At 46.8% G+C, this 23,699-nt stretch overlaps 1 protein-coding gene across 1 annotated transcript in view; it reads left to right on the top strand.

Annotated features, from left to right (window-relative positions):
• Positions 1-23,699, top strand: part of LOC139253683 (myc box-dependent-interacting protein 1-like) — a 236,543-nt gene that overhangs the window by 186,512 nt on the left and 26,332 nt on the right. Inside the window, exons 14-17 of the mRNA XM_070873516.1 lie at positions 8,796-8,861; positions 11,848-11,913; positions 17,074-17,190; positions 19,586-19,687. Coding sequence (XP_070729617.1) covers positions 8,796-8,861; positions 11,848-11,913; positions 17,074-17,190; positions 19,586-19,687 — 351 coding nt within the window. The remainder of the gene's footprint in view (positions 1-8,795; positions 8,862-11,847; positions 11,914-17,073; positions 17,191-19,585; positions 19,688-23,699) is intronic.

Below are 23,699 nucleotides of genomic sequence, written 5' to 3'. Positions count from 1 at the left end.
ATGGTCCCCCTCCATCACAAACCCGCCCACCAGGACAAACGGTTCTTTATCCTTAACTGCTCCCACCAAAAAATGCGGGGGAGGAGGAGGGAAGCAGATTCTCATGGGTGCATAAAATATGAGCATTTTTTTTTTTCTTTGATGCAGAATGTTTTTGGTAGGACCTGATGCCCATCTTTACTGAAGAATGGTGGATTATTTATCTGAGGTGGGTGGGGGAGACCAAAATACTTGCGATTTAAAAAAACAAACAAATCTGAAATAGAAAATGTTGAACACAGAACAGGTTGATTAATATCTGGAAGAGATTTTAATATGAGTGTTTAAACTTGAGGGGTTTTTGAGAAGAGTCGATTTAGAGGTGAGGTGAAAAGGCTGTTTCTGCTGACTGGAGCGTTGGTAATAAGAAGACAACAACAACTTATATTTATATAGCACCTTTAACGTAGTGGAACGTCCCAATTAAAGTAATGTGACACCGAGCCACGCGAGGAGAAATTAGCGCAGGTGACCAAGGCGCTCCTTAAAATCTAAAGTTGACCCATTACAAAATTCAAGGTTTTACAGAGCGTCTTGAAGGAAGAAAGCGAGGCAGAACGATGTAGGCAGTGAGTTCCAGAGCTGGGGGCCTTGGCAACAGAAGACACGGCCACCGATGGTTGAGCGATTATAATTGGGGATATTTGAGGGGAGAGATTTGAGCTAATTGGATACGGGGGGATGAGAATTTTTTTTTTTTTACTCAGAGTTGTGATCTGGAACGTGCTACCTGAAAGGGTGGTGGAAGCAGATTCAATAGTAACGTGCGAATTGGATAGACACTTGAAAAGGAAAAATTTGTAGGGCTATGGGTAAAGAGCAGGGGGGTGCGACAAATTGGGACAGTTCTTTCAAAGCTGGTAGTTAAATGGCCTCCTTTAGATTTTTAGAATCTGAAATCAGTGTTTAAAAATGAGAAAGGTGACTGCTTTGGGTGAGAACCACCTTCAGAACTGGCTGCAATTGATGCTGACCTGTCTTTCTCTTCCGAATACCAATGACTCTGCTGTGCATTTCCAGTCTTTCTTCATCCGTCTTTTGGATGAGACATTAAACCGAGGCCCCGTCTGCTCTCAGGTGGACGTAAAAGATCCCACGGCACTTATTCGAAGGAGAACAGGAGAGTTCTTCCCGGTGTCCTGGCCAATATTTATCCCTCAATCAACATAACAAAAACAGATTATCTGGGTCATTACCACATTGCTGTTTGTGGGAGCTTGCTGTGCGCAAGTTGGCTGCCGCGTTTCCCACATTACGACAGTGACTACACTCCAAAAATACTTCATTGACTGTAAAGCGCTTTGAGATGTCCAGTGGTCGTGAAAGACGCTATATAAATGCAAGACTTTCTTTATAACAATGTCCTATGTTTGAAACATCGAAACATAGAAAATAGGTGCAGGAGTAGACCCTTCGAGCCTGCACCACCATTCAATATGCTCATGGCTGATCATGCATTTCAGTACCCCATTCCTGCTTTCTCTCCATACCCCTTGATCCCTTTATCCGTGAGGGCCACATTTAACTCCGTTTTGAATGTATTTAACGAACTGGTCCCAAAAACTTTGTGGTAGAGAATTCCACAGGTTCACAACACTCTTGAGTGAAGAAGTTTCTCCTCACCTCAGTCCTAAATGGCTTACCCCTTATCCTTAGACTGTGACCCCTGGTTCTGGACTTCCCCAACATCGGGAACATTCTTCCTGCATCTAACCTGTCCAATCTGGTCAGAATTTTATATGTTTCTATGAGATCCCCTCTCATTCTTCTAAATTCCAGTGACTATAAGCCTAGTCGATCCAGTCTTCATATGTCAGTCCTGTCATCCCGGGAATCAGTCTGGTGAACATTCGCTGCACTCCCTCAGTAGCAAGAATGTCCTTCCTCAGATTAGGAGACCAAAACTGAACACAATATTCCAGGTGAGGCCTCACCAAGGCCCTGTACAACTGCAGTAAGACCTCCCTGCTCCTATGCTCTAATCCTCTCGCTATAAAGGCCAACATGCCAATTGCTTTCTTCACAGCCTGCTGCACCTGCATGCCAACTTTCAATGACTGATGTACCATGACACCCAGGTCTCGTTGCATCACCCCCTTTACCAATCTGTCACCATTCAGATAATAATCAGCCCTCCTGTTTTTACCACCAAAGTGGATAACCTCACATGTATCCACATTATACTGCATCTGCCAAGTATTTGCCCACTCATGTAACCTGTCCAAGTAACCCTGCAGCCTCTTGGCATCCTCCTCACAGCTCACACTGCCACCCAGCTTAGTGTCGTCTGCAAACTTGGAGATATTACATTCAATTCCTTCGTCTAAATCATTAATGTATATTGTAAATAGCTGGGGTCCCAGCACTGAACCTTGCGGTACCCCACTAGTCACTGCCTGCCATTCTGAAAAGGACCCGTTTATTCCTACTCTCTGTTTCCTGTCTGCCAACCAGTTCTCTATCCACGTCAGTACATTACCCCCCAATACCATGTGCTTTAATTTTGCACACTAATCTCTTATGTGGGGGACCTTGTCAAAAACCTTTTGAAAGTCTAAATACACCACATCCACTGACTCCCCCTTGTCCACTCTACTAGTTACATCCTCAAAAAATTCTAGAAGATTTGACAAGCATGATTTCCCTTTCATAAATCCATGCTGACTTGGACTGAACTTGTCGCTGCTTTCCAAATGCGCTGCTATTTCATCTTTAATAATTGGTTCCAACATTTTTCCCACTACTGATGTCCAGCTGACCGGTCTATAATTCCCTGTTTTCTCTCTCCTTTTTTAAAAAATAAGGTTACATTAGCTACCCTCCAGTCCATAGGAACTGATCCAGAGTCTATAGAATGTTGGAAAATGACCACCAATTCATCCACTATTTCTAGAGCCATTTCCTTAAGTACTCTGGGATGCAGACGATCAGGCCCTGGGGATTTATCGGCCTTCAATCCCATCAATTTCCCCAACACAATTTGCTGACTAGTAAGGGTTTCCTTTAGTTCCTTCTTCTCGCTAGACTCTCGTTTCCGGAAGGTTATTTGTGCCTTCCTTAGAGAAGACAGAACCAAAGTATTTATTCAATTGTTCTGCCATTTCTTTGTTCCCCATTATAAATTCACCTGTTTCTGACTCTTCACTAATCTTTTTCTCTTTACATATCTGTAGAAGCTTTTGCAGTCAGTTTTTATGTTCCCTGCAAGCTTACTCTCACTTGAAGGTGCAACCTGTGTGTTGAATTTTGTAATGGATCAACTTTAGATTTTTCCACATCATTTGAAAGCATTTTCCAATGCCCATTATCAAGAGAATGCATTCTTCCTCCCACCCCAAAACCTACATCAGTTAGTAGCAATCTCTCGCTTCCGAGGCACAGGATTATAGTCCAAGTTCTATTGCAGGACTTGTGCCACTGTGCAGTATTCCTGTCGGACTGAGGCGTTGTCCTCCGAATAACCTACAATGCTAATTCCCTTTCTGCTGTTCCAATAATTGAGATGGACATCGAGATTCTCGGCATCACTTGAAGAGCAGGATTTCTCTTGGTGCATTGACCAAATATATCAACCAGTATCGCCAAAGGAAAAAAAAAAGACAAGTTTAGTTCGCTCGCCTTGTTTTGTGGAATTTTTCCTGCGCACAAAATGTTTCCTACAGTTGCTGCCCTTCAAACTAATTCATTATATGTGAAGTGCTGAAATGCTTCTAACATAACATAAGAAATAGGAGCAGGAGTAGGACATTTGGCCCCTCGAGCCTACTCCACCATTTAATAAGATCATGGCTGATCCGATCATGGATGGACTCAGCTCCACTTCCCTGCCCGCTCCCCGTAACCCTTTATTCCCTGATCGCTCAAAAATCTGTTTACCTCCACCTTAAATATATTCAATGACCCAGCCTCCACAGCTCTCTGCCGCAGAGAATTCCACAGATTTACAACCCTCATCTCCGTTTTAAATGGGCAGCCCCGTATTCTGAGACTATGTCCCCTAGTTTTAGTTTCCCCTATGAGTGAAAACATCCTCTCTGCATCCACCTTGTCGAACCCTCTTATTATCTTATGAGTGACCTGACGTACTGTATAAAAGCAAGTCTCTCTTGTGCATTTGTGAGAAAACATTGCAAGAGAGGACGAGCCCAGCAGAGTATTGCTACAGCTGGGATATTTGAGTAATGTGGGCAAAGTGCTTCACGTAGGATGTGCACTTACTGTTAATGTGGGTAGTGGCCTCCCAACAGCAACCGTTCCCTTTACATTTACATTGCTTTTTACACCTCCGCTTGTACTGCTGGATCTATTTTTGGTGATCACTTTCATAAGGCTAACTGATGTCCCTTCCACAACGCTACCTGGTGTTGAACTGAGCTATACGGTCCAAACAGCAAATCTTGGGTTGGTAAGGGTGCTCCAATTATCCTGGGCCACCAAGAAAGGAAAATTGGCCGAGTTTTTTGGCATGACTGGTCACAATCCAGTGTGACATCTGCTGGAATGTCGTCTTAGGCAGTCCCCCTGGAGTCGAGGATGACTTGCTTCCACACTACAATAAGTTCGAAGGTGACTGATGAGACCGATGCAGGACCTACGGTCTCAGTCACAGCTGGGGCAGACGGTGGCTGGAGGGACGGGCGGGTGGGGAGCTTTGATTGCCGTGGGCTCCTTCTGTTTGTACTTGGCTTCTGCGTGCTCCCGGCGAAGAGACTCGGTGTTCGGTGCCTTCTCGGATACTTCTCCACTTCGAGCGGTCTTGGGCCAGGAATCCCTAAGAGTCAATGGGGATGTTACATTTTTTTTTCCAAGGAGGCTTTGAGGGTGTCCTTGAAGCGTTTTCTCTGCCCTCCTGGGGCTCGCCATGCCGTGACATAGCTCGAAGTAGAGCGCTTGTTTCGGGAGTCGAGCATCGGGCATGCGGACAATGTGGCTCGCCCACCGGGGGCTGATCGAGCGTGGTCAATACCTCGATGCTAGGGATGTTGGCCTGAGTGACAACGCTGATGTTGGTGCGCCTATCCTGCCAATGAATTTACAGGATTTTGCGGAGGCAGCATTGGTGCTTCTCCAGTTCTTTGAGGTGCCTGCTGTACATAGTCCTTGTGTGGGTGGGTGGGGTGCTTGGGTTGTCGTACTCTCCTTCCGCTGTTTGTGCTTGGCTTCTGCGTGCTACCGACGAAGAGAATCGAAGTGTTCGGCGCCTTCTCGGATGCTTCTCCTCCACTTTGAGCGCATTGGGCCAGGGATTCCCAAGAGTCAGTGGGGATGTTACATTTTTTTCCAAGGAGGCTTTGAGGATGTCCTTGAAGCGTTTTCTCTGCCCTCCTGGGGCTCGCCTGCCGTGACATAGCTCGAAGTAGAGTGCTTGTTTCGGGAGTCTTGTTTCGGGCAACATGCACAACAAGGAAACTACTTCGCCGCCTGACTTCACGCCAACGCGCCTCCAACTTATATTTTCCATGAAACTTGCAGTCAATGGCACACAATATTTTCAGGCGTTAACTTGTTGGATGAGGGCAGTGGCAGGCCCTGGTGACGCCTTCCCCACTTCGCAACCTAGTAACTTTGTTGACTTATGAAGATAGGTTGAGTAGGTTGGGCCTATACACATTGGAGTTCAGAAGAATGAGAGGTGATCTTATTGAAACTTATAATGAGGGGGCTCAACAAGGTGGCTGCAGAGAGGACAGTTCCACTCGGGAAACTAAAACTAGGGGACATAGTCTCAGAATAAGAGGCCCGCCTATTTAAAACTGAGATGAGGAGGAATTTCTTCTCAGAGGGTTGTAAATCTATGGAATTCTCTGCTCCACAGAGTTGTGGAGGCTGGGTCATTGAATATATTTAAGGTGGAGATACAGATTTTTGAGCGATAAGGGAGTAAAGGGTTGTGGGGAGCGGGCAGGAAAATGGAGCTGAGTCCATGATCAGATGAGCCATGATCTTATTAAATGGCGGAGCAAGCTCGAGGGGCCAAACGGCCTACTCCTGCTCCTATTTCTTATGTTCTTATGACCTCCATGGTCTAGGCTGACGCAATGTCTAGCCACTTGTATACCTCCGTGATTTAAGGAGCTGAGGGGAGAAAGAGTTTTGAGATCCAAGCACGTGGATCTGAAGGATGTGGATGTCCACTCTTGGCTTGGCATTGCATGTTGGATGGTGAAAATTGTTTTAGTTTGAAGATGATGCTGAGATCTGTGTGTTTCCATGCTGACCTGCTATGCACCATCTTGTACCTTCCTCAGTTACTTCGTTGAATGTTTTCTGCCACTTGCTCTGCAGAGCCGTCTAGAGTCTGATGAGATCAGAGTCCTGAATTGAACACAGGAGACGTAGGCATAACATTTTATGCAGCCAGGGGAACTCTTTGCAGCTTATCTGTTGAACGGCATGTCTCCTCTCTCTCTCTCTCTCTCTCTCTCTGTCTCCCCTCTCTCTCTCTCTGTCTCCCCTCTCTCTCTCTCTCTCTCTCTCTTCTCTCTCTGTCTCTCTCTCTCTCTCTTCTCTCTCTGTCCCTCTCTCTCTCTCTCTCTCTCTCTCTGTCTCCTCTCTCTCTCTCTCTCTCTCTCTCTCCCTCTCTCTCTCTCTCTCTCTCTATCTCTCTCTCTCCTTCTCTCTCTCTCTATCTCTCTCTCTCTCTCTCTCTCTCCCTCTCTCTCTCTCTCTCTCTCTCTCTCTCTCTCTCTCTCTCTCTCTCTCTCCCTCTCTCTCTCTCTCCTCTCCCTCTCTCTCTCTCTCTCCCTCTCTCTCTCTCTCTCTCCCCTCTCTCTCTCTCTCCCCTCTCTCTCTCTCTCCCTCTCTCTCTCTCTCCCCTCTCTCTCTCTCTCCCCTCTCTCTCTCTCTCCCCACTCTCTCTGTCTCCCCGTCTCCCTCTCTCTCTCTCTCTGTCTCCCTCTCTCTCTCTCTCTCCTCTCTCTCTCTCTCTCTGTCTCTGTCTCCCCTCTCTCTCTCTCTCTCTCTGTCTCCCCTCTCTCTCTCTCTCTCTCTGTCTCCCCTCTCTCTCTCTCTCTCTGTCTCCCCTCTCTCTCTCTCCCTCTGTCTCCCCCTCTCTCCCTCTGTCTCCTCTGTCTCCCCTCTCTCCCTCTGTCTCCTCTGTCTCCCCTCTCTCCCTCTGTCTCCCCTCTCTCCCTCTGTCTCCCCTCTCTCCCTCTGTCTCCCCTCTCTCCCTCTGTCTCCCTCTCTCCCTCTGTCTCCCCTCTCTCCCTCTGTCTCCCTCTGTCTCCCTCTCTCCCTCTGTCTCCCCTCTCTCCCTCTGTCTCCCCTCTCTCCCTCTGTCTCCCCTCTCTCCCTCTGTCTCCCCTCTCTCCTCTGTCTCCCCTCTCTCCCTCTGTCTCCCCTCTCTCCCTCTGTCTCCCCTCTCTCCCTCTGTCTCCCCTCTCTCCTCTGTCTCCCTAGAGAGTCAGATGCTATAGTATTCCTCCGACTTCCTCACTCCCTGTTCTCCCACCTCTCTCTTCCCCTCTGTGCTCCCCCTCTCTCCCTCTGTCTCTCCCACCCTTCTCCCTCTTTTGTCTCCCCTCTCTCCCTCTGTCTCCCACTCTCTCTCCCTCTGTCTCCCTCTCTCCTCCTCCTTCTCCCCTCTCTCTCTCTCTGTCTCCCCTCTCTCTCTCTCCCTCTGTCTCCCCTCTCTCTCTCTTCCTGTCTCCCTCTCTCTCTCTCTCTCTGTCTCCCCCTCTCTCTCTCTCTCTCTGTCTCCCCTCTCTCTCTCTCTCTTGTCTCCCCTCTCTCTCTCTCTCTCTGTCTCCCCTCTCTCTCTCTCTCTCTCTGTCTCCCCTCTCTCTCTCTCTCTCTGTCTCCCCTCTCTCTCTCTCTCTCTCTGTCTCCCCTCTCTCTCTCTCTCTCTGTCTCCAACCCTCAAACTGTTTAACCGTGAGAAACTGAAATTGAAGTTTTAAGTTAGCGATTTGTAGCATGTGCTCTATGCAGCCATCTTATGCTAGTTAACAGGTGGGGTTGACTGGGATTGTTATCTTTCACTGTTTATAAAATGTAGGAACATATGTCTGAATTGTGACCCATCATTCTCTGCTGAGATGTAAAGAACAATCTTTCTTTCATTTCTGCATTATATTTCTCTTAAAGGCCTCCTATCAGGTCACCTTAAGAAGATGAAAGGGTAGACAGAGATGTTTTCACTTGGGGAGGAGGGGGAGGATAAATATAGCAGTCATAAATCCAATATGTGGAACTCGCTACCACAGGGAGCAGTTGAGGGAAATAGTATCGATGCATTTAAGGGGAAGCTAGATAAACACATGAGGGAGAGAGGAATAGAAAGGTATGTTAATGAGGTGAAGAGGGTGGGAGGAGGTTTGTGTGGAGCATAAACACCGGCACGGACCCATTGGGCCGAATGGCCTGTTTCTTCAGTTATAAATACTGTGCAAAACGATCAAACAAACATCAGGAATAAGCTGTATGTGGGGAATAGCCGCCTGTTTGGAACACGTGGAGGTGGGTTTTTTTTACACAACGGATGTTTCTGAATTGCGATGTCCATAAAGCACACTCGCTGTAAGATATTTTAGATGGTGGAAGTGTGGAACGTGACTTGTGTGACCCTCGATGGTTAGGCCTCGTGCAGATAGACAAAGGATCACTAGGAAGTGTGAAAACTCTGCTCGATGAAAATGGTACTTACGAGGCTGCTCACGGTATTGACCTGAACCGGGCACAGAGTGTAGTTTTTGATGTGTTTTTTAAATTGAGAGGGTTCGTTCTTTTGCCTAAATTTGACACTCATTCTCTTGCAGGCAGTGGAACAAGGAAATGCCAACAGCGAAGAGAAAGGAGCTGAAGTCAGAGCTGGACCTGTTGCTGTAGGAGCCTGGGATTATTTTTAATCGGTCTAATATTGTGGGGGTGGATCCCGTGGTTCTTGAGGGCTCATTTTGTTTTACGCTGCACTTTGTAGCATTTGTAATCAGAACCAGAATCAGGTCAACAACCCCAGCATTGAAGCACAGACCACACTTGATCAGCTCCATTGGGCGAGCCACATAGTTCGCATGCCCGACACGAGACTCCCAATGCAAGTACTCTACTCGGAACTCCTTCATGGCAAATGAGCCAAAGGTGGGCAGAGGAAACGTTACAGGGACACCCTCAAAGCCTCCCTGATAAAGTGCAATATCCCCACCGACATCTGGGAGTCCTTGGCCAAAGACCACCCTAAGTGGAGGAAGTGCATTCGGGAGGGCGCTGAGCACCTCGAGTCTCATCGCCGAGAGCATGCAGAAAGCAAGCGGTGGCAGCAGAAAGAACATGCGGCAAACCAGTCCCACCCACTCTTTCCCACAACGACTATCTGTCACCTGTGACGGGGATTGTGGTTCCCGTATTGGACTGTTCAGCCACCTAAGGACTCATTTTTAGAGTGGAGGCAAGTCTTCCTCGATTCCAAGGGGCTGCCTATGAATGAATGAATCAGAACCACCTTGTTTTCTCTGTGAATAAGGCGAATGTGGGGCCAGCTCTAAGAATAACTTTTTTTTGGGTGATCGGCCTGCCAGCCATTTCATTTGATCATCCTTATAGCCTTGAGTTGACCCAAGATCTGATTAACAAGGGCCTGTGGAACATGACCACCAGTAATCTTATTGAAACGTACAAGATTATGAGGGGGCTTAACGAGGTGGATGCAGAGAGGATGTTTCCACTGATGGGGGAGGTACTAGAACTAGAGGGCATAATCTTAGAATAAGGGGCTGCCCATTTAAAACTGAGATGAGGAGGAACAACTTCTGAGGGTTGTAAATCTGGAATTCGCTGCCTCAGAGAGCTGTGGAAGCTGGGTCATTGAATAAATTTAAGACAGAAATAGACAGTTTCTTAATCGATAAGGAATAAGGGGTTATGGGGAGCAGGCAGGGAAGTGGAGCTGAGTCCATGATCAGATCAGCCATGATCGGACTGAATGGCGAAGCAGGCTCGAGGGGCCGTATGGCCTACTCCTGCTATTTCTTATGATCTTATGGCTGGAGATGCAGGCATCAGATCTGCGTTAGTCCATTGATGAATGGCAATATATATATGCTCAGTTAATCTGTAGTAGAAAGCAGAGGCCATAAAATACTGACCCAGATTTTACTTGTCTTGGTAGTCGTTCCTGAGGTTACATGGAATGGAGCACTGGTCAACTTCCTCCTTGAAGTTGCTGATGAAATTACCACAACTGCAAGTGAGGGGGACCGATGTGTTGGTCATAGCAAGGGAAAGAGAAGGTTCCTTTTGCCCTATCAGACGGAGAACGTTTCTGAAGGCTGGCTTTTGAGCATGATGATTCAAAGAACATAAGAAATAGGAGTAGGGCATACGGGCCCCTCGAACCTGCTCCGCCATTCAATAAGATCATGGCTGATCTTCGACCTCAACTCCACTTTCCTGCCTGATTTCCCCCCCCCCCCCCATATCCCTTGATTCTCCTAGAGTCCAAAAATCTAGCGATCTCAGCCTTGAATATATTCAGCATTCACAGCCCTCTGGGGTAGAGAATTCCAAAGATTCATAGCTCTGAGTGAAGAAATGCCTCCTCATCTCCGTCTTATCCTGAGACTGCCCACTAGTTCGAGACTGCAGCCGGGGGAAAAGAACCTCTCACCATCTACCCTGACAATCCCCCTCAGAATCGTGAACGTTTCAATGAGATCAACTCTTGTTCTTCTAAACTCCAGAGAATATAGACCCAATCTACTCAATCTCTCCTCATAGGACAACCCTCTCATCCCAGGGATCAACCGAGTGAATCTTCATTGGATCGCCTCTAAGCCATGTATATCCTTTCTCAAATAAGGAGACCAAAACTGCACAGTACTCCAGATGTGGTCTCACCAAAGCCCCGTACAATTGTAGCAAGTGATTGATGTCATGCAATGCAGTACCCAAGTGGGTACCCATGTTGCTCATGGAATAATAGAATCTTGCAGCACAGAAGGCCATTTGGCCCATCAAGCCTGTGCCAGCCCTTCGAAAGCCTTACTCACTGTCCGCGCACTCAGATTACAGCAGGATTTACTCGACACAGAGAAAGAAAAAGACAAGTTTATATAGCATCTTTCACGACCTCCGGACGTCCCAAAGCACTTTACAGCCAATGTAGAAGTGTAGGCGCTGTTGTAATGTAGGCAACATGGCAGCCAATGTGCATTCAGCAAGCTCCCACAAGCAGAAATGAGATCAATGACCAGATAATCTGTTTATGATTGTTGGTTGAGGGATAAATATTACCCAGGACTATTTCAAAATAGTGCCATGGGACCTTTTACATCCACTTGAGGGGGCAGACGATTTAATGTCTCAACTGGAAGGCGGCACCTCCGACAGTGCAGCACTCCCTCAATACTGCCACTGGAGTGCCAGCCTAAATGCTGTACTCCGGTCTCTGGCTTGGGTCTTGAACCCACGATCTTCTGACTGAGGTGAAGAATGCTACCCACTGAGCTACGGCCACCAGGAGCTTCCCCCCCTCCCCCCCCCCCCCCCCCCCCCCGAGCCTGGGGTATTTTGAGGCCAGTTGGAGAGTTGTTATCCTGGCTGAGATCAGGAAACTCTCAAGCAATTGAATACAGACCAAGAATAAAGTCTGTGACCTTCCTGATCGGCTTATGTACTGTGGTATTTACTTTCTGGGAGAGCAGACTTTTCTCAACGCGGCCTGATGTAGATAGACCAAAAAACGCTTACTTTTTTTTTAAAAACCTCATTTTGGTAACTGAAGAATGAATGCTGTGTTTATAAATAGAGGATTTGCAGCATTAACTGTCTCATGGTCAGTCTGCCATCTAATCAATATTTTCCTTATTGCAGTCAGAGGGACAAGCAGAACCAAAGAATGAGGTCGTGGAAAATGAAACTGGAGCTGAGATTGCTACGGTAAGAGATATAGTGCTGTACAATAACACATTCAACAACAACTTATATTTGTATGGCAACTTTAAAGTAGTGAAACGTCCCAAGGCGCTTCACAGGAGTATTATGAAACACAAAAATTGACACCGAGCCATTAAGGAGAAATTATGGCCGGTGAAAGAGGTAGGTTTTAAGGAGCGTCTTGAAGGAGGAAAGAGGTGGAGAGGTTTAGGCAGGGAGTTCCAGAGCTTGGGATTAGAGAGATAGGAAGGGGCAAGGGACTTGAAAATAATGATGTGAAACATGCAGACGAACATATGAAAAGGACAGATGGGCGGGAGAAGACCAGGTGAGTCGAGCAAGATACGAGTTTGAGCTGCACCTCCATGCGACCAATTCCCTGGAAATGTCGCTGGTTTGTAAGGCAAGGGTATTGAGGGTTATGGAACCAAGGCAGACAGATGGAGTTGAGATACAGATCAGCCATGTTCTCATTGAGGTGCGAGGGTCTGAAAGTCCAGCTCCTGTTCCTAACTCTCACCAAGCCCCGCTCACCCATCACCCCTGTGCTCGCTGACCTACATTGGCTTCCGGTTAAGCAACGCCTCGATTTCAAAATTCTCATGGCCCTTCCATGGCTTGGTCCCTCCCTATCTCTGTAATCTCCTCCAGCCCCACAACCCCCCCCCCCCCCCCCGAGATGTCTGCGCTCCTCTAATTCTGCCCTCTTGAGCATCCCCGGTTGTAATCACTCAACCATTGGTGGCCATGCCTTCTGTTGCTTTGGCCCCAAGCTCTGGAGCTCCCTGCCTAAACCTCACCGCCTCTCTACCTCTCTTTCCTCCTTCAAGACGCTCCTTAAAACCTACCCCTTTGACCCTGCACCAATTACGACTTATGCGGCTCGATATCAAAATAGTTCCAATACTCTCAATACTCTTGTGAAACGCCTTGGCATGTTTCACTACGTTAAAGGCGCTATATAAATACAAGTTGTTGTTGCACAGTTGAGACCAGCTGCACTGAATAGTTCCACATTTGGTTTTCTTCTACCTTGCTACTTGAGTAATGAACAAGATAAAATAAGAAATGCGAGAAAGATATAGCATCTGATGGAACAAAAGGCACATTAACCTTTTTGGTCGGAGCCATATCAAAACTGACATACACGGAGGGTGACGTACATCTCCTCCTGTGTAAACTCTGCTCATTGATCTACATTTGGCTCCAGGTCTTCAAAATGCCTCAATTTTTTTTTTAAAATCCTTGTATTTAAATCCCTCCAAGGCCTCGCCCCTCACTATCTCTGAAAACCATGCTTTCATCTGCCTCTCGCTTATTCTGTATCTCCAATTGCTTTAGCCCCACTGTTAGCGGCCATGCCTTCAGTGGTCTAGGCCCCATACTTTGCAATTCCCTCCATAGAAACATAGAAATTTACAGCGCAGAAGGAGGCCATTTCGGCCCATCGTGTCCGTGCCGGCCGACAAAGAGCCGCACGGCCCTCGGTCAGCAGCCCTGAAGGTTACACACAAACCAATGAACAATGGCGGAAAGGTAAAGAGCACCCAGTCCAACCAGTCCGCCCCACACAACTGCGACACCCCTTATACTGAAACATTCTACACTCCACCCCATTTGGAGCCATGTGACCTCCTGGGAGAGGCAAAAACCAGATTTAAAAACCCAGGCCAATTTAGGAAGAAAAAAATCTGGAAAAATTTCCCTGTGACCCATCCAGGCAATCGAAACTAGTCCAGGAGATCACCCTGGCCATATTCGATTCCCTGCAATACTTATCATTAATAATGCGTCGGCCAACAAAAGGTCATCCAGTCTAATCCTAATTACCAGCTCTAGGTCTAACCCTGCAGGTTACGGCACCTTAAGTGCCCATCCAACCATCTCTTAAAAGTGGTGAGGGTTTCTGCATCCACCACTCTTCCAGGCAGCGAGTTCCAGATCCCCACAACCCTCTGCGGAAAGAAGCCCCCCCTCAAATCCCTTCTAAACCTTCCACCACCCAGCTTAATACTATGCCCCCTCGTAATAGACCCCTCCACCAATGGAAATAGGCCCTTATTATCCACTATGTCCAGGCCCCTCAGTATTTTGTACACCTCCAATGAGGTCTCCCAAAGTGCATCACCTCACACTTCTCTGAATTAAATTCCATTTGCCACTGCTCTGCCCATCTAACCAGTAGATTGATATCCTCCTGCAGTCCATGACTTTCCTCTTCATTATCAGCCACACAGTCAAACTTCTTAATCATATGTTGGGGAAGTCCAGAACCAGGGGTCACAGTCTAAGGATAAGGGTTAAACCATTTAGGACCGAGATGAGGAGAAACTTCTTCACCCAGAGAGTGGTGAACCTGTGGAATTCTCTACCACAGAAAATAGTTGAGGCCAATTCACTAAATATATTCAAAAGGGAGTTAGATGAAGTCCTTACTACTAGAGGGATCAAGGGGTATGGCGAGAAATCAGGAAGGGGGTACTGAAGTTGCATGTTCAGCCATGAACTCATTGAATGGCCTACTCCTGCATCTATTTTCTATGTTTCTATACTCCCGAAATTCAAATCTAAATCGTTGATATATACCACAAAAAGCAAGGGACCTAGTACTGAGCCCTGCAGAACCCTACTGGAAACATCCTTCCAGTCACAAAAACATCCATCAACATAAACCCCTCCGCCTCACGAACTTCCCTTCCTCCTTTTAAAGGTCCCATACAAGAGATTAGTGTGCAAATTAAAGCACATGGTATTGGGGGTAATATATTGACGTGAATAAAGAACTGGTTGGAAGACAGGAAGCAAAGAGTAGGAATAAACGGGTCTGTTTCAGAATGGCAGGCAGTGACTGGTGGGTTACCACAAGGTTTAGTGCTGGGACCCCAGCTATTTACAATATACAGTAATGATTTAGATAAAGGAATTGAATGTAATATCTCCAAGTTTGCAGATGATAAGCTGGATGGCAGTGTGAGCTGTGAGGAGGATGCTAAGAGGCTACAGGGTGATTTGGACAGGTTAGGTGAGTGGGCAAATGCATGGCAGATGCAGTATAATGTAGATAAATGTGAGGTTATTCACTTTGGTGGCAAAAACAGAAAGGCAGAATATTATCTGAATCGTGACAGATTAGGAAAAGGGGAGGTGCAACGAGAACTGGGTGTCATAGTACATCAGTCATTGAAAATTGGCATGCAGGTGCAGCAGGCGATGAAGAAGGCAAATGGCATGTTGGCCTTCATAGCGAGAGGATTTGAGTATAGGAGCAGGGAGGTCTTACTGCAGTTGTACAGGGCCTTGGTGAGGCCAAACCTTGAATATTGTGTTCAGTTTTGGTCTGCTAATTTGAGAAAGTGCAGCGAAGGTTCACCTGACTGATTCCCGGGATGGCGGAACTGACATATGAAGAAAGACTGGATTGACTAGGCTTATATTCACTGGAATTTAGAAGAATGAGAGGGGATCTCATAGAAACACACACAATTCTGACGGGTTTGGACAGGTTAGATGCAGGAAGAATGTTGGTGAGTTTCAGAACCAGGGGTCACAGTCTAAGGATAAAGGGGTAAGCCATTTATGACTGAGATGAGGAGAAACTTCTTCACCCAGAGAATTGTTGGACTTGTGGAATTCTCTACCACAGAAAGTTGTTGAGGCCAGTTTGTTAGATATATTCAAAAGGGAGTTAGATGTGGCCCTTATGGCTAAAGGGATCAAGAGGTATGGAGAGAAAGCAGGAATGTGGTACGAAAGTTGCATGATCAGCCATGATCATATTGAATGGTGGTCCAGGCTCAAAGGACCTACTTCTGCACCCATTGTCTATGTTTCTAAGAGCGTATTTATGGGGGCAGGGGGGAAGAAAAAGAACTTGCATTTATATAGCATCTTTCACATCATCAGTACGTCCCAAAATGCTTTGCGGCCAATGTATTATTTTTTAAAGTGTAGCCACTATTGTTTTGTTGGCAAATATGGCAGACATTTTGCACAAGCCACAAATGGAAAATTAGATGCATGCAGAGTTATTCTGATTTGGTGCTGGTTTGTGAGATCATTGTTGGCCAGCATATCGGGAGAACCCCTCTACTTTTCTTTGGAATAGTGCTATGGGATCTTTTACATCAACCTGAATAGGTAGACCGGGTGTCGGTTTAACGTCTCGTCCAAAAGGCGGCAGAATTCTTCTCCGTACCATACTGACGTTTCAGCCAAGATTATGTGCTCAAGTCCCGTGGCGGGGTTTGAACCCACAACCTTCTGACTCCCGAGGCGAGAGTGAATAAGCTCCGTGAGCTTTGAGGTCATCCAAAATCATATCTCGCAGCAAGTCCCGTTCACCCGTCACCCTGGTGCTCGCTGACCTACATTGGCTCCCGATCCAGCAACACCTCAGTCTTAAAACTCTCATCCTTGCTTTCAAATCCCTCCATGGCCTCGCCCCTCCCCATCTCTGTAATCTCCTCCAGCCCTACAACCCTGCGACACCTCTGTGCTCCTCCAATTTGACCCTCTTGCGCATCCCCGATTTTAATCACTGCACCATTGGTGGCATGCCTTCAGCTGCCTAGGCCCTGATCTCTGGAATTTCCTCTATAAATCTCCCTGCCTCTCCCTCCTCCTTTTAAGACGGTCCTTAAAACCTACCTTTTTGTCCAAGCTTTTGGTCACCTGTCCTAATATCTCCTTTTGTGGCTCGGTGCCAGATTTTGTCTAGCGTTTCTGTAAAGCGCCTCGGGAAGTTTTATTACCTCAAAGGCGATTGAACCTCCCGTATCCAGAACCCTCGGGAGCTGGCCTGTTCTGGATAAGGGATTTTTCCGGACAAGGGGTGGTCACGTTAAATTGGATGGTACAGGTACTGAGCAAGGGGATATCGGGGCTGGGATTGCAGCAGAGAGATCGTGGGGGAGGGGGGGGGGGGTGGGCGGTGGATCGCAGGGGTCAGGCCAGCGATTGTGGGAGTCGGCAGCGAGGAAGGACTTCAATTTGTTCATGTCGGAGTTCTGCGCATGTGCCACCCGGTAGCCGGGAATGGTTCTGGAGGAGGGAGGTCTGGATAAGTTGTTGTTGTTGTTGACTCGTTCCGTTTTCCAACACGACTCTGTCACTGCCGCTGGGATTTACAAAACGCTAAGTGGCTGCCTTTTATTTTTTTTTAAGTCGAAGGATATCTTGCCAGCTGTGGTAACGGAGACCCTGCCCGCGACCAGCAACGGAGCTGTGTACGACACAGTTCCTCCCGAGGAGACTGACATGCCCCCAGGATTTCAGTTTAAGGTGGGTGTGAGAGGTTTATCTATTGTGATGACAAAACGTATTGATGCAGCTATTAATTTCTTTTTGTTTTTGGTGATCAGAATTGAGAATGAAATCTATAAGTTAATATTTATTCAGCATGACTTTTTAGTGGCTTTTTGTATTAATTGGTTATTTTGGGAGCGGTACGGACAGAGCAGACTGCGGTTACGTGTCTGACCTGTAGCACTGCCCTTTATTTTCAGGGAGCGAGCGGCACATTGACTGACATGCTAGCACTGACTTGGGTCTAAGTACCCTGTTTATGAGGTGAAGGGACTCTGACCCGCCTCTATGAAGCCTGCGGGATTCGCAGAGGCGAAGCGGAACGTGTACGGCGGCATAAAACCCCAAATGGAACAGAGTTGCCTGGGTCTTTGCGGGTTGGATTGGCAAGGGGCCCAGGGACCCTCCCAACGTTGGAGGATCACGGGCGTTCCTCGTGTGATAAACCTGCGACCGACACCAAACGCCGTGGCCTCTCGCCATCGCACACACACTTGGGAGGGGGAGAATAAAACCTGACTGATCTTTGCCTTCCAACTAAAACAGAAACCCCACGTTTTCCACTGGTCTTGACCTGTAGCTGGATTTGGTAACTCCGATTTTGGCTGGTGACGAGAACAGTGCCAACCTAGGCAGAGCAATACCCGAGGGGGTGGGGCAGGTGGTCTGGTGTGCTTCACTTCTCCACAAACCGGTGTTGCAACTTTGAACACCACCGACCTTGGCTCCCAGTCCGGCAATGCCACGATTTAAAAAAAAAATTTGCATCCTTGTTTTCAAATTACAACCTAATCTCCCTCCAGGATCTCTGTAACTCCTCCAACTCCACAACCCTCCAGGATCTCTGCGCTCCTCCACTTTGTCAGGAAAAATAAAAAAACAAATTATTATTTAAATGGAGAGAGATTACAAAATGCTGCAGTACAGAGGGACCTGGAGGTCCTTGTGCATGAAACACAAAAAGTTAGTGTACAGCAAGTAATCAGGAAGGTAAATGGAATGTTGGCCTTTATTGCAAGGGGGAGAATATAAAAGCAGAGAAGTCCTGCTCCAACTGTACAGGGTATTGGTGAGGCCACACCTGGTGTACTGCGTGTACAGTTTTAGTCTCCGTATTTAAGGAAGGATATACTTGCATGGGAGGCAGTTCAAAGAAGGTTCATTAGGTTGATTCCTGAGATGGGGGGGTTGACTTATGAAGATAGGTTGAGCAGGTTGGGCCTCTACTCATTGGCGTTCAGAAGAATGAGAGGTGATCTAATTGAAACATAAAAGATAATGAGGGGACTCGACAGGGTAGATGCAGAGAGGATGTTTCCCCTCGTGGGGGAATCTAGAACTAGGGGGCATAGTTTCAGAATAAGGGGTCGCCATTTTACAACTGAGATGACGAGGAATTTCTTCTCTGAGGGTCGTAAATCTTTGGAATTCTTGGCCTCAGAGCTGTGGATGCTGGGTCATTGAATGTATTTAAGGCGGAGATAGACAGATTTCTGAACGATAAGGCAGTGAAGGGTTATGGGGAGCGGGCAGGGAAGTGGAGCTGAGTCCATGATCAGATCAGCCATGATCTTATTGAATGGCGGAGCAGGCTCGAGGGCCAAATGGCCTAATCCTGCTCCTATTTCTTATATTATGTGTCTTCAGCTAGGCCCTAATGCTCTCGAATTCCCTCCCTAAGCCTCTCCACCTGAAGGATCACCTTGGTGGTTTGCCGTGTAGATTCCTTGAAGCTGCTGATTCACAAACGCAGACAGTGGTGGTTTTTGGAATTGACAAGAATTGCTTGCTGGGTTAACTGAATCGGCTTTACGAGGAGGATAACTAGAAATGTGAGGGTAGACATAATCAGGAAAGAAGGAACAGCTGGGTCTCATTCAGAAGGCTGAGGGGTGACCGAATCGAGGTCTTTTAAAATGATGAAAGGTTTCGATAGAGTGGATACAGAGAGAATGTTTCCACTGTGGGGAAGAGCATAACTATATGCCATCAGTATAAGATAGTCACCAAGAAATCCAAGAGGGAATTCAGAAGAAACTTCTTTACCCAGAGAGTGGTGAGAATGTGGAACTCACTACCACAGAGAGTGGTTGAAGCGAATACTTTAGACGCGTTTAAGTGGAGGTTAGACAAGCATATGAGGGAGAAGGGAATAGAAGGTTATGCTGAGAGAGTTAGATGAGGAAAGACTGGAGGAGGCTCGAGTGGAGCATAAACGCTGGCATGGACTGGTTGGGTCGAATGGCCTGTTTCTGTGCTGTATATCCGATGTAATCCGATGTTTTTGTACAAATATAAAGATGGGAAGTTGCTGCATTGAAGTAAATGTGATTCACGGTTAAAGTAACACTTTGTGCTGTTGTTGTGGCAGGTTCGGGCACTGCACGATTATAACGCAACCGACACTGACGAATTAAACCTTAAAGCGGGCGATGTTGTTTTAGTTATTGCTCATGAAAACCCAGAGGAACAGGTAAGCCATTCTGGACCTATTTCAGCAATAGGAGTTGTGGTCAGAGGTGCTTCCAGGTTTCAGTCAGCACTGGGATGCTCTGCAGTGTCGGGGAGAGGGAAGAGGAAGAAAGACTGACTTGCATTTATATAATCCACACGGACTGCAGCGGTTCAAGAAGGCAGCTCACAGCCACGTTCTCATAGAAACATAGAAAATAGGTGCAGGAGTAGGCCATTCGGCCCTTCGAGCCTGCACCACCATTCAATATGATCATGGCTGATCATTCACCTCAGTACCCCATTCCTGCTTTCTCTCCATGCCCCCTGATCCCTTTAGCCGTAAGGGCCACATCTAACTCCCTTTTGAATATATCCAACGAACTGGCCTCAACAACTTTCTGTGGTAGAGAATTCCACAGATTCACAATTCTCTGAGTGAGGAGATTTCTCCTCATCTCGGTCCTAGATGGCTTACCCCTTATCCTTAAATTGTTAACCCCTGGTTCTGGACTTCCCCAACATCGGGAAAATTCTTCCTGCATTTAATCTGTGCAATCCCGTCAGAATTTTAGATGCTTCTATGAGATCCCCTCTCATTTTTCTAAATTCCAGTGAATATAAGCCTAGTCGATCCAGTCTTTCTTCATATGTCAGTCCTGCCATCCCAGGAATCAGTCTGGTGAACCTTCGCTGCACTCCCTCAATAGCAAGAATGTCCTTACTCAGATTAGGAGACCAAAACTGCACACACTGTTCAAACTGTGGTCTCACCAAGGCCCTGTACAACGGCAGCAAGACCTCCCTGCTCCTATACTCAAATGCTCTCACCATGAAGGCCTACATGCCATTTGCCTCCTTTACTGCCTGCTGTACCTGCATGCCTACTTTCAATGGCTGATATACCATGACACCCAGGTCTCGTTGCACCTCCCCTTTTACTAATCGTTCACCATTCAGATAATCTGCCTTTCTGTTTTTGCCACCAAAGTGGATAACCTCACACTTATCCACATGATATGTATCTGCCATGCTTTTGCCCACTCACCTAACCTGTCCAAGTCACCCTGTAGCCTCTTAGCATCCTCCTTACAGCTCACACTGTCACCCAGCTTAGTGTCATCTGCAAACTTGGAGATATTACATTCAATTCCTTCTTCTAAATCATTAATATATATTGTAAATAGCTGGGGTCCCAGCACTGAACCTTGCTGTACCCCACTAGTCACTACCTGCCATTCTGAAAAGGACCTGTTTATTCCCACTCTTTGCTTCCTGTCTGCCAACCAGTTCTCTATCCATGTCAATACATTACCTCCAATCCCATGTGTCTTAATTTTGCACATTAATCTCTTGTGTGGGACCTTGTCAAAAGCCTTTTGAAACTCCAAATACACCACATCCACTGGTTCTCCCTTGTCCACTCTACTAGTTACATCCTCAAAAAATTCTAGATTTGTCAAGCATTATTTCCCTTTTATAAATCCATGCTGACTTGGACCGATCCTGTCACTGCTTTCCAAATGCACTGCTATTACATCTTTAATAATTGATTCCAGCATTTTCCCCACTACCGATGTCAGGCTAACTGGTCTATAATTCCCTGTTTTCTCTCTCCCTTTTTTAATAAGTGGGGTTACATTAGCTACCCTCTAATCCATAAGAACTGATCCAGAGTCCATGGAATATTGGAAAATTACCACCAATGCATGTACGATTTCTCGGGCCACTTCCTTAAGTACTCTGGGATGTAGACTATCAGGCCCTGGGGATTTATTGGTCTTCGATCCCATCAATTTCCCTAACACCATTTCGTGACTAATAAGGATTTTCCTCAGTTCCTCCTTCTCACTAGACCCTCTGTCCCCTAGTATTTTCTGCTGGTTAGTCGTGTCTTCCTTAGTGAAGACAGAACCAAAGTATTTGTTCAATTGGTCTGTCATTTCCTTGTTCCCCATTATGAATTCACCCGATTCTGACTGCAAGGGACCTACATTAGTCTTCACTAATCTTTTTCTCTTCACCTATCTATAGAAGCTTTTGCAGTTAGTTTTTATGTTCCCTGCAAGCTTACTCATACTCTATTTTCTCCCTCCTAATTAAACCCTTAGTCCTCCTCTGCTGAATTCTAAATTTTTCCCAGTGCTCAGGTTTGCTGCTTTTTCAGGTCAATTTATATGCCCCTTCCTTGGATTTAACACACTCCCTAATTTCCCTTGTTAGCCACGGTTGAGCCACCTCCCCCGTTTTATTTTTACACCAGACAGGGATGTACACTTGTTGTAGTTCATCCATGTGATCTTTAAATGTCTGCCATTGCCTATCCACCGTCAACCCTTTAAGTATCATTCGCCAGTCTATCCTAGCCAATTCACGCCTCATACCATCGAAGTTACCTTTCTTTAAGTTCAGGACCCTAGTCTCTGAATTAACTGTGTCATTCTCCATCTTAATGAAGAATTCTACCATATTATAGTCACTCTTCCCCAAGGGGCCTCGCACGACAAGATTGCTAATTAATCCCCTCTCATTACACATCACCCGCCCTCTAGTTGGTTCCTCGACACATTGGTCTAGAAAACCATCCCTTTTCCACTCCAGGAAATCCTCCTCCACCATGTTGCTACCAGTTTGGTTAGCCCAATGAATATGTAGATTAAAGTACCTTTATTGCACGCATCCCTAATTTCCTGTTTGATGCCATCCCCAACCTCACTACTACTGTTTAGTGGTCTGTACACAACTCCCACTAATGTTTTCTGCCCTTTGGTGTTTCGCAGCTCCACCCATATAGATTCCACATCATCAAAGCTAATGTCCTTCTTTACTATTGCGTTAATCTCCTCTTTAACCAGTAACGTTACCCCACCTCCTTTTTTTCTTCCTGTCTATTCTTCCTGAATATTGAATACCCTTGGATGTTGAGTTCCCAGCCTTGGTCACCCTGGAGCCAAATCTCCGTAATCCCAATTACATCATATCTGTTAACAGCTATCTGCGCAGTTCTCGAGAGCAATTCGGGATGGGTAATAAATGCTGGCCTTGCTAACGAGACCCACATCCTGTAAATTAATTTTTTAAAAAATATATATATAGTGCCTTTCACAACCCCGATATGTCCCAAAGCCCTTCACAGCCAATGATGTACTTTTGAAGTATAGTCGCTGTTGTAATGCAAGGAAACGTGGCAGCCAGTTTGCGCACAGCAAGCTCCCACAAACTGCAATGTGATAACCAGATAATTTTTAATTCTGTTGGTTGAGAGAGAAATATTCACAAGGTCACTGGCGATAACTCCCCTGCCCTTCTGCGAAATAGTGCCATAGGATCTTTTACATCCAGCTGAGAGAGCAAACGGGGCCTCGGTTTAATGTCTCCATCTGAAGGATGGCACCTCCGACACTGCAGCACTCCCTCAGCACTGCACCAGAGTGTCGGCTTGGATTTTGTGCTCAAGTCTGTGGAGTGGGACTTGAAGCCACAACCTTCTGACTCAGAGGCGAGAGCGCTATCTCCTGCGTGTCTCCTGTTTGAGAAAAGGCATTTGCTGTACCTGTGGAGATGTACAGACTCTTATCTCGGGAGATGGTACATACTTTTTAAATGTGGTTCATTAATCCTTTCAATACAAATATTGCTGGTGGTACTGTCTTCATTAGTGAAATAATTCCTCCTCGCTTTCTCACCCTCCTCGCTGAGAAAGGGGGGGGGAAGAGAAAGAGAGGGTGAGAGAATTTTTCTTCTCTTCCCCCCCCCCTTCTCTCCCCCCCTTCTCTCCCCCCCTTCTCTCCCCCCCTTCTCTTTCCCCCCCTTCTCCTCCCCCCCTTCTCCTCCCCCCCTTCTCCTCCCCCCCTTCTCCTCCCCCCCTTCTCTTTCTCCCCCCCTTCTCTTTCTCCCCCCCTTCTCTTTCTCCTCCCCTTCTCTTTCTCCCCCCTTCTCTTTCTCCCCCCCTTCTCTTTCTCCCCCCCCTTCTCTTTCTCCCCCCCCTTCTCTTTCTCCCCCCCCTTCTCTTTCTCCCCCCCCTTCTCTTTCTC

Source organism: Pristiophorus japonicus, chromosome 3 (genome assembly GCF_044704955.1).
Source record: "Pristiophorus japonicus isolate sPriJap1 chromosome 3, sPriJap1.hap1, whole genome shotgun sequence".
NCBI lineage: Eukaryota > Metazoa > Chordata > Chondrichthyes > Pristiophoridae > Pristiophorus > Pristiophorus japonicus.
This window is presented reverse-complemented; position numbering and strand designations above follow the sequence as displayed.